The following is an 11,919-nucleotide window of genomic DNA, read 5'->3' as shown; positions in this document are numbered from 1 at the left end:
CCCCCCCCCCCCCCCCCACCAATCTTTGTGTCAAAGATAGATTCTGTCGCAGTCTTGCCACCCTGCTCACTTCCCTAAAATTAAACATCGTGTCCATTTTCTCTCATTATTTTAACTCTGGGGTAACCTAGTTTTAATGTCGGTTATCTCCTATCTAAAATATGAGTTCCTTCAGCATTAAAATTAAATCAACTGGAATACATTGGCTTGAGAGGGGAAACAGTCAACTGTTAAAATTTCTTGACATGGCTACTTGCCATCTCTAACATATCGTTACACTCGTTTGTTTCCCCTGTTCTGCCCTTACTGACGAGCAGAATTTCAGTCTGTGTGTATAATCTTAGATTTTGCCAGTTTAGAATTGATTAGTCATTCTTAGCTTCTGTAATTATTTGAATGCTTTCAGATTTATGATTGAATTTCATGTTCAATTTGAGAAAGAAGACTAGGTCAAAGAAACTTACTTTTAAACTTAAGGCCATTTACGAAGGCATGAAAACAGTTAGCTAAAGCAAACAAGCACTTTTTTTGTTAGATAATGGAGATGCAGTGGCAGACATGTAAGGAGGTACTTCAGAATGCATAGATATATTCTAATGAGGGAGAGAAATTCCAAGGAAAGGACCCACCATCTCAGGCTAACTAAAAACAATATTGATTGTATCAAACTTAAAAGAAAAAGCTTTCAATTGCACAAAGGATGATCTGTCAGAAAAATAGGCAGAATACTAACAGCAATAACGAAATGTGAAAACAGTAATTTCTATAGATAGTTTTAAAAGGGGTTAACAAAGTAAGGGTTGGTCACATGGAAAGCTATTGGAATTAATCATGGAAAATAAGGTGAAACGTTGTTCTTCACTGAACAAGATAGAAGTCACAAAAAAAGCTGCAAATCAGCAAATGGAAGGGAAGGAGGAACTCTCAGGAAAATTATATTCACCAGGAATGTGGCATTGAGTGTATTGTTGGAGCTCTGGGTTGACAAGTCCTCAGGTCCTAATGGATTTGATCTGAGGAGAGTCTTAAAAAATGTGGTTCGTGAGATAATTGTGTTGGTTTTAATATTTCGAAATTCCCTCAATTTGAAGAAGAATCTGTTAGGGTCGAAAGGAATTATATTTGATTTTATTCACAAAGGGAGGGAGACCAAAAGCAGCAAACTACAGGCAGGTTAACATCTGCCTAAGAGAAGATGTTAGAAGCTATTATTAATGACATTGTAGCAGGACATTTAGAAAAGATCAATGGAATTAAGCAGAGTTAATATGGTTTTGTGGAAGGAAAATCATGTTTAAGCAGTTTATTGGATTTCTTTGAGGAAGTGGAACACGATGGTTCAGTGCGCCAGGGACCTGGGTTTGATTCCAACCTCGGGCAACTGTCTTTGTGGAGTTTGCAAATTCTCCCCATGTCTGCGTGGGTTTTCTCTCTCAGTCTAAAATGTGCAAGCTCTGTGGATTGGTCATGCTAAATTGCCCATAGTGTCCAGGGATGTGTAGGTTAGGTGCATTAGCGACAGGAAATGCAGGGTTACAGGGATAGGGAGGGGGGTTGAGTCTGGGTGGAACTCTTTGGAGGGTCACTGTGGACTTGTTGGGCTGAATGGCCTGTTTTCACACTGTGAAAACAAAAGTGACATGTGCTGTGGGTAAAGCAGAGCCAATGGATGGTATAATGTATTTAGATTTCTAGAAGATATTTGTTTAGGAGCCACATCAAAGTAAAAGCTCATGGTGTAAAGGGTAACACGTTGGCATGGATAGAAGATTAGCTGGCAGAAAGCAAAGTAGGCATATATGGGCCATTTTCTATATGGCAAGTTGTGATGAATGGTGTGCCACAGAGACCAGTGTTGCATCGTCCTCTTTTTTGCAATTTGTGAAAGATTTGTATGAGGGTCTGAAGGTGTGGCTGCTAAATTTAGTGATGATATGAAGTTGGTTAGGAAAGGAACTTGTGAAGAGAACATAAGGGGGCTACAAAGGGAAAGATTCAGTGAGTGAGCAAAGACCAGGTAAATGGACTATAATGTGGGAAATGTGAAATCATCAATTTTGGCAGGAAAAATAAAAAGCAGCGTATTATCTAAATGGTGAGAGATTGCAGACCTCTGATGCAGAGGGATCTGAATGTCCTAATGCATGACTTGCAAAAGGTTAGTTCAGATAAATCAAATAATTAGGAACATTTATAGAATATTATCATTTATTGCAAGGGGAATTGAATAGGGAGGTTATGTTTCTCAGTTACACGGCACTGGTGATACCACATCTAGAGTTCTTAGTATAGCATTGTCTCGTTATTTCAGGAAGGATGTACAGGGGGTTCTGCTATAATGCGGTCGTTGTGTTCCAGCGCAACATCACATTATAGAAAATTGCGCTATATAAATAATGGGGTCAATGGGAAAAGTGGGATTAGGGGCAGAAAGGACACATATTTTCCAGAATTCTTCCTCAACTGTGTAGCTTCAATCTTGTAGCTGCAGTTATAATGACAGTTTATTAGACTGGTGATGCTGCAAAGAGGCACTTCATTTACAAATCTGACCTTGCATTTGCAATGAAATGACAGCTGGGCTTTAAATAGAGTTTCTGCCACTGGAAATCCCAGCAATGGTCAGTACTGCATGATAGTGCGAGCATGATCCAAAAGAGGTGAGCAGTGCAAAATTGTGTGAGATAGAGCTCATGGCCAGCAACCCTCCATGAAACTCCCCCGAAATTGACACATTGGCAATTTTCAGTAAAAATTCCATCAGCACAGACTTCTGGATAGATTTTCAGATAAGTGAAGCAGAGGAATCTGACCTTTCTATCCTATGTAGCCATTGGCGTTGAAGTTAATTGTAGGATTAAAATGCATTGTAAACCTGAGTAACATTGTATTCAAAATAGCGCTGGAGAAAAGCAGGTTGTAACACAGACAAATTTTGGTATAAATGTGTTACATGAGCAAGTTCAAAAATCTTACATATTAAATATGTAACGAAATCTAGGCAAAAATGCTACACCCAAAAGGTGCATGTTTTATCACTCATCTTATTTTAAACTATTCTTTTTTTCTTATATCATTAATTTAGCATCGGAGTCAATTCTTCTATTTAAATAAGCTGCATTTTTAAGTAATACTAATGCATTTAATGTGTTCAACATAAACTGTTCAAACTCAGACTTTGCATATTTTCCTAATAAGATGGTTGTTCTCTGTGTGATTTTATATTTGAGGTTCATGACATACAGTCCGTACTCGATGGAATAGTGTTACAGCCAACACAAGTTCATGTTTTACAAATACCATTCCCTTATTCATCAATCGAATTAAAGCCAATTCGCATTGCCAGAACACGTTACAGGAGAACCCCCTGTAAATGCATTGGAAGTAGTTCAGTGAAGTTTTTTACTGAACTAATATCTGAACAAGTAGTTGGGTTGTCTTCAGAGAACTGTTTGAACAGGATCAACTTGTAGCTGCTGGAGTTAGAGTAAAGAGTAAAAGACTTGTTTGAGACATATAAGATCCTGAGGGGTTTTGACAGGGTGGATATGGAGAGGATCTTGTGGGTGAATCTAGAATCAGGGGGTCAGATGTTTAAAAATAGGGGGCCACTACCTTCCATCAGAGGAGAAATTTCTTCCTCCTAAGGGGGTCATGGGTGTTTTAACTCTCTTCCAGAGAAGATGGTAAAGAAAAACAGTGTCTCTGCAGTGTAGGCAGAAGCCATTCAGCCCATCAAGTCTGTGCCAACCCTCCGAAGTGTATGCCACCCATACCAAGCCCCCCACCCTATCCCCATAACCCCGCATTTACTGTGGCTAACCCACCAAGCCTACACACTACAGACAATTGTCCATGGCCAATCTATCCAACCGCTACATCTTTGGACTCCGGAGGAAACTGGAGCATCCAGAGAAAACCCACACAGACACCGAGAGAATGTGCAAACTCCACATAGATAGTCGCCTAAGACTGGAATCGTAACTGGATCCCTGTTGCTGTGAGGCAGCTACCCAAAGCGAAGTGGTGAAAGCAGTCTTTTAATCCTTTTTAAGGCAGAGCTGGATAACTTGCTCTTATCAAGAATTTATTAGGAATAGGCAGTAATGTGGAGTGATGAGTCAGTCACGATCTTATTGATTGTCAGAGCAGGCTTAACAGGCTGAGTCATGTACTCCTGCTCCTTAATAGTTTGTTCATAGGTAACATATGTGAATGGACTCGTAATCCAGAGCTCCGGTCTGATGTGGTGTCTGAGTTCAAATCCCACCATGGTAGCTGGGGAATTTATTTTAAATTAGTTAACATCTGGAATAAAAAGGTTAAAATGCCATAAGTATTAATGCACAGTATGACCTACAAGAACAGAACAAATCAATTGTCAACAAATCAACTGCTCTCCCTCCAAACAGTTTTCATTTATTACCATGTTTTGCTTACTATTAATGAGACAGTGTCGAATGAGATTGAAAACGATTACTTTCAGCCATGAATACTTTTGTAAAGAGAGAATGTGGCCAAAGTTTTCATTTTGCACTCATCATGGTAAACTGCACACATTTTTCTGCAGTGGTGTAAATTGTTGTTACTATTTGAAATTTGACATTCCTGTAATTGTCCTGATAAAGTGCAATCTGAAAAACTTCAATAAGACCTCTTTCTCTTCAATCGTACTCAAATTCTGCTCAACTTTCATACTCCTTAATTTTTTTCTGTGTGGAACATTGAATTTTAGAAAAGCGTTTGATAGACATTATATTGAAAATGTTGCCCATATCATTGTAATTTCTGCGTTTTTAAAACAAAAGGTGTGACTGGAGTCATCTGTTAAGACTTTGGTGTTATCAATTTGTAATCCATGTTATCAATTTGTTCATGACACATTTTTGTTGAAATAATGGGAATAAAATATAACACAACATTGTGAACATTACTTAAGATGATCCCAGTTCACTCCCATGTTTTTGAATGGATCATTTTAATGGTTTGAGGATAAGTTCCACACTGCCAAAGAAGGATCGAGCTACAATATGAGTTTGTCTTATGATGGCAACTCTGTAATATGGGTCACCAATTTGCTTGATAGAGGTTCTGGTTTGAAGGTAACGGGTTATGTTCCCAAGGTTGTGCACTGTGATTGCAGAGTATGTTGTCCGAGTGCCAAACTCATGAGTCACCAGCCTGATTGAGGTCACCAGGCACAATTCTGAGGTCACAAGTTCCTTTGTAACAAGCCAGGCGGCATCGGAGGAGCAGGAAAGCTGACGTTTCGGGTTGGGACCCTTCTTCAGATTTTGACCTGAAACGTCAGCTTTCCTGCTACTCTGATGCTGCCTGGCCTGCTGTGTTCCTCCAGCTCCACACTGTGTTCTCTCAGACTCCAGCATCGGCAGTTCTTACTATCTCTTTGTAACAACGTGTGTGTGAGACTTAATTGGCCAGTCCTTGAGGCCTGATTGCTGCTTTGTAAGATCCATTGGAAAGGTAGGGTTTTTTTTTTATTTTTAAAATGCTGTGGATTTTAAACAGCTTTGTCTGCTCCGCCCATAAGTCATCCAAACACTATGAATGTTTAAAGGGTTAAATTACAAAAACAGACTGCTGATCTTACTTGTATTCCTTTAAATTTGACACCCGAGTGGTGATTTCATGGCGCTGCTTAGAAAGATAAATGGATTTGAAAGGATAGATACAAAAACTAGCTTGAGATGAAATTCATTTTGAGGATCGCTAAGCATTCTCTTCCCCAAGAGCGGAAGAGGCAGTGTCATTGAATATTTTTAAGGCTGAGTTGGACAGATTCATGATTGACAAGGGTTATGAAGTACAGCAGACTGGATGGCTGAATGGCCTACTCTTGCTCCTAATTTGTATGTTTTTGTGTTTTGTTGTATTTTCTCTGAGATGGGAAGAATAACAAGAGAAGGTAATATTGGAATTAGAATTATGGCACTAAGGGATGAAATCAGAAAGCAGTTTTTCCAGGTGTATAGTGAATATCCCAGAATCAACTTCCTCCCTTATGAAGGTTCTGGATGTTGGTCGGTTGAAATTTTGGAGAATGAGATGGACAGATTTTTATTCAGTAAGGTTATTGAGAGATTTTGATTTCTGCCTGTGTATAAATATATTTATTCACCCAGGAATGTATATTTGTAGGGAATTTATTGTCAAGCTATTTCAAGAATTCTATTAGAATAAACACTGTACCAACTCCCTTAAAACACATGGATTAAGAGCAAAAAAACTCTCGTCCAGGAGGAAACGTTATTTTCTTGTCATTCACCTTGTCCAAATAAGTATTTTAACTAGCCTTGACTGCCTACCTGAACCCAATAATATGTTTTGAGGATCTGAAAGGGATCTATTTCCCTAATTGAACAATGAATTATAATAGTGGCTGCAATCAGGTATCATGCCTTTCACTACAAGAACTTGTAAAAGGAAGCAGCCCACTAGATACTCAAGGGGATAATAGAATAAGCAAGAGATAAGCAATGAATGTAGCCTTGCTGTCATAACTTGCATCTTGCCAACAAATTTTTTAAATGTACTAATAAAATGTGCTCGTGTAATATCCAGGAAGCACTAAGCCATTTCACAGTAAATGTTATGTTTGTTGCTGCATTTTTCATTAATGATGTAAAAGTTATCTAACAGTACTGTTGGTTACTGTCAGAGGCTTACAGTCATCCTTTTTGCTTCAAATTCATGCTTGGGAAGAGTTGTAATGTGAATTTTCTGTTAATTGTAAGCATTATAATGGAAATAGTTGCCAGAATAAACATGGCACTGCTGGAATTTGCTTACTTCTCAATGCTAAATCTGCACAGTGGCTTGGTGTACAGTTGCAGAGCAATGTGTTTTTCAACCTATCTAAGTCTTTTGTAGCTGTTTTCCTAACCCAGTAACTGATGAGAAGCCTTTTCTGTTGCAGCTATCGTATGACTACAAGTTTGATTTTGAAGATGACCAGCACAAGATCCCATGTCATTGTGGAGCTGTAAACTGCCGCAAATGGATGAACTAACTGCATTCCTTGCAATATTTCTGGGGTTCGCTTGTCCCTGGGAAAAGATGCTTAAAATCTTTTTTTTTATATAAAGAAATAAGCCTGGAGCTCTCAAATGATTTTCCTCATCTCCAGCAGCAGCACAGAATTCTGTAACAAGCATAAACTAAAGACTGGCTAAGTTGCCAGTTGCCCATCTGTTCATTTATAGTGCAGGTGGAAGCAGATTACTAAATGGTCTAGCACTGGAGTTACTGTCCTGTATTGACTAAAAATGGGAAATGGTTTTATTAGGAAAAGAACCAATGGCTGGCCTGCTTTCAAGTAGGATAGGCACTTATGAATGTAGGACTGAATTCACCAGCTAGGGGAAGGATCAACAGTGCTGGCCACAGCCTTATTTGCAAGGGGCAGGCCCTCTAATTTAAAAATAAATAAATAATTAAAAGTAGACACCACTGAACAAGGAATGTACTGAGATGACTTCCTTAGGGATACAGCTAAGGGAAATAACTTGCACTAAAAAAAACATTTAAAATACTTGATTCCATGAGTCAGTTTATTGTAGTTTTTTGATTTCTGTATGATAAAAGAGAAACATTTTTGTATTTATTGGATAAGTGAATGAAGCTATTTTTAAAGATAAATGTAGAAGAAAGCCAAGCTGCTGCTGTTACCTGCAGATATAAAATCCTGTTACTTTGTAAAAAGTGTAAATAGAATGAGGAATAAACAGTATAAAAACAAATGACCAAATGCTACCTGACACTGCAGCTGTTTGCTTTTAGTGGAGTTCCCCGAGTCAGGTTCCATGGCATATAATTTTAACCAACTGTGAATTAGGTTCAAAACCACACCCAGGTAGTGGCAAGAAGCCCCTTTAGCAAACCTAGATATAAAGGTGGAGCATTGCTGACATAAGATATTCAGCAAAATCATGTAAGAGTTGTAGCCTCAAAGAATAGTTTTTATTTTTAAGCAAAATTATGAGATGTAATTATGCTAACACTGCAGGATTTTTGACAATAGGGTTTTGGAATAAATAAGAAAATAGGCACAAAAATATTATTTGTATGGATTGTTTTTGTTTACATTTCTTTAAACAAACACTGTTTTGTGTTGGCTTATAGAGGTTTAAAATATGCATTTTGAACCAGGTTAGCTTTATTTTGTACTTACAGAAAAGAAATAACTGGTACTGACACGTCACAATTATAAAGTTCAAATGAAGTTTGTGTGCACATTATCAGTAAACTGTTATATTCGATGAAACGGTCATAAAATGTAATGTATATGGCATGTTGTATTTTTTACCTTGCAGAAGAAATCAAATGTACATAGTTCTTGATAAATAGCTGTATGAATTTGTTTCCTGGATTTTTTTCTCTTGTACAATAATATTCCAACATCCCACCAGTATTTGTCCTACAGTTTTTTTTCTGTTCTGTATAATAGTATCTAATGTTGGGGGAAAAAAAGCAGCTTTTTTTTTGAAGTATAACGAGTGTTATTGGGTTTTGGAGTTTGTGCAGCCAGATTAGATCAGCATTTACAAATAAAATATTTTACATCTATGAATAGTGTTTTTGTTATGAATAGAATTGTCTTCTCATGCTGCCAAAATGCATGTGTTTATCTTGAGATATTGCTTTTGTTCAATTTGGAATGAGTGATTATCTCATATTTATGTAGTTATTCATCTCCAAACCTTTGGCCAAACCGCCTTAGATTGTAAGGCTGTAATCTGGTGGATGCAGGGCAACTAGATTTAGTGATCTGAATCTGTTGGACTGCTGGGTGAAAAGGTAAGTGCAGTTTCACAGTAAGTGGATTATCATAAAATAAGTGTGGGATAAGGGAAACCAAAGAAGGAAGCATCTTCAGTGACACACCAAACAGCAGATGGGGTTAAATGAAACATGCCAAACAAGAAAGAAGTTATCGTGAATAAATCTGTTTTTAAAAAAAAAAATTATATTCGTTTAAGTGATGTGGATGTCGGTGGGAGCATCAGTATTTGTTGCCCATCCCCAGTTGCCTTTGAGAAGATAAACCACTGTTCATGCACACAGTGCTGTTTTAGTAAAGGCTTTTGGCTCAGTGACAACAAAGAAACAGTGATACAGCTCCAAGCCAGGCTAGTGTGTGACTTGAAGGAGAAAATTTCAAGTGGCACCTACTGCTCTTGATCTTCTCAATGATAGAGGTTGCAGTCAAAAGAGCCTTGGCAAATTGCTATAATGCACTTTGTAGGTGACACCACTATGGTGGTGACACAGTGTCGAAGGTGGAGAATGAGGTACCAATCAAGTGAGCTGCTTTGTTCTGGATGGTCAAGCTTTGTAAATGTTATTGGCTAGTGAAGACTATTCAATCATGCCCCTGATATAAGTAATTACATGCTTAGCTGGTGTAGAGAAATAAAACAAATATAGCTGGGAAAACAAAAATGCTGTCAAAGCTTTTCATCTTGTGTTGGATAGATGCAAAAATACAAAAATTTCAAAGGGAGGAATAATTCTCACTGCAAGAGAGTTGACTATAGTTGATTTGCCAAACAATCGCTCCTCTCCTGTGTGTCAGTATTGAGGTAATGTTCAGTCAACGCAACATCTGCATAAGAGAAAGTTCAGCCTAACAAGTGGAAAACAGCTGGAAGTAAATCAATATATGTTTCATTGTTAAGTGTATTCACCTCAGTGGTGAATAATTAGCCTTTATATTTTTGGTAAAAAGAATTAACATGGGAGCGGCACAAACTGTTCTTTTCACCAAAGTAGCGATTCACATTTAATCTGTTCCAACTACTTCCATAGAGAGACCAAACATCTTGATCTTGTGGCAGCTTCACATGTAATTTCAGATCTGTGAGATGTTGAGCAATTGCTGTAGATGTCATTTTCAGCTAGGGTGAACGTCCTGTCCCAAATAGAAGGTCAATTTGTGCATTCAAAGTCAAAAAGTATTAATGTGATGACTAATACAGAGCCAAGTCCAAAATCCTAGATTTAAGTAAGGTTACTGGAGTGCAGGGGACTTTAATGAGGTTACATGAAAGCATACCATGACTGATAAATTTGTCCAGTGTCTCAATTTCAACACATTGAAACTGGCTTCTTATTGAAAGTTTCTGTTTACTACTTAAATTAACTTCCCAGCTTCAATTGCAGTAAGGATTGGTTGTTGGAATGGTGTTATTGTTGTAAGTGGTGGAATTAAAAGTTTAATGATAATGAAATTGTTGTCAATTGTAAAAATCCATCTGGTTCAGTAATGTCCCATTTTTTTGTTCACCCGTGGGACGAGGGCATCACTGGCTGAGCCAGCATTTGTTGTCAGCCCATTTGCTGTTGGTAGCCCCGCTTTGTCTTTAGGGAGAAATTTCCAAGATATTGACCCAGTGACAGTGAAGGAACAATGATATGTTTCCAAGTCAGGATGGTAAGTGGCTTGGAGGGGACCCTGCCGGTGGTGATGTATCTGCTAGCCTTGTCGTTCTAAATGGAAGTGGTTGTGGGTTTGGAAGGTGCTGTCTTAAGCATCTGCTACAGTGTGTTGGTGGTGGAGGAGGGAGTGAATGCTTGAGTGTTGTTGGTGCTGCACCCATCCAAGCAAGTTGGGAAGTATTCCACACACTCCTAACTTGTGCCTTGAATAGGCTTTGGAGAGTCAGGAGGTGAGTTACTTGCTGCACCATTGTTAACCTCTGACCTGCTGTTGTAGCCACTATATTAAATAGTGAGTCCAGTTCAGTTTCTTGTCGGTGGTAACCCCCAGGATTTGATCATGGATGATTCAGTGAATGTCAAGAGGTGATGGTTGTTTTGGTGCTTATTGCTGATAGTCATTGCCTGGACTTTGTGACAAAAAATTGTTACTTGCTACTTTTGAGCCCAAGCCTGGATATGTCCAGGTCTTGCTGCATTTGAGTATGGACAGTATCTGAAGTGTCATGAATGGTGCTGAACGCTGTGCAATCATCGGCGAACATTCCAATTTCTGACCTTATGAGAGAGGGAAGAGCTTTAATGAAGTAGCTGAAAATAGTTGTGCCAAGGGAATTCCTGCACAGATGTCCTGGAGCTGAAATGACTGACCTCCAACTCCAACCAGAGTTGTGTTTGCCCCTAATTTTCTTTGTGATTTGAGTTGTGCTGGGGCTCCTTGATGTCACTCTTGTTCAAATGTGGCCTTGATGTCCAGGGCTGTCACTCTCTCCTCACTGCTGGAATTCACCTCTTTTGTTCACACTTGAACCAAAGCTGTCATGAGGTCAGGAACTGAGTGGCCCTGAAGGAACCTAAACTGGGTGTTAGTGAGTAGGTTATTGCTGAGCAGGTGCTGCTTGATAGCGCAGTTGATGATTCTTTCCATCACTTTACTGATGATCAAAACGCGACTCATGGGACAGTAATTGGCCTGGTTGGATTTGTCCCACACTTTGTGTACAGGACATGCCTGGGCAATTTTCCATATTCTTGTGTAGATGTTGGTATTGTAGCTGTATTGGAACAGCTTGGCAAGAGGAGCAGCAAGTTCTGGAGCACATATCTTTAATGTTACTGGAATGTTGTAAACACCCCATAGCCTTGGGGCAGTTTCCAGTACCTCCAGTCATTTCTTGATGTCATGTGGAGTGAATCAACTTGATTGCAGACAAGCATCTGTGATGCCAGGGATCACTGGTGGAAGCCAAGATGGATAATCCATTCAACACTTGGAATGCTTCAGCCTTGTATTTTATACTTCAGTGTTGGACTCTTAGACCATTGAGTATGGGGATATTTGTGTAGCATCTGTCTCCATTGAGATAGCAAGGTGTAGAGCTGGATGAACACAGCAGGCCAAGCAGCATCAGAGGAGCAGGAAGGGTGACGTTTCGGGCCTAGACCCTTCTTCAGAAATGG

General features: G+C 38.9%; 1 protein-coding gene across 9 annotated transcripts in view; it reads left to right on the top strand.

Annotated features, from left to right (window-relative positions):
• Window positions 1-8,586, top strand: part of kmt2ca (lysine (K)-specific methyltransferase 2Ca) — a 179,345-nt gene extending 170,759 nt beyond the window's left edge. For all 9 annotated transcript variants that reach the window (XM_048606763.1, XM_048606774.1, XM_048606756.1 and 6 more), the window contains one exon: window positions 6,938-8,586. In XM_048606763.1, coding sequence (XP_048462720.1) covers window positions 6,938-7,030 — 93 coding nt within the window. In that variant the 3' untranslated portion in view covers window positions 7,031-8,586. The remainder of the gene's footprint in view (window positions 1-6,937) is intronic.
• Window positions 8,587-11,919: the final 3,333 nt, after the last annotated feature.

This window comes from Rhincodon typus, chromosome 2, assembly GCF_021869965.1.
Source record: "Rhincodon typus isolate 14 chromosome 2, sRhiTyp1.1, whole genome shotgun sequence".
In the NCBI taxonomy this organism is placed as follows: Eukaryota; Metazoa; Chordata; class Chondrichthyes; order Orectolobiformes; family Rhincodontidae; genus Rhincodon; species Rhincodon typus.
The sequence above is the reverse complement of the archived record's forward strand: the minus strand, read 5'-3'. Positions and strand labels throughout refer to the sequence as shown.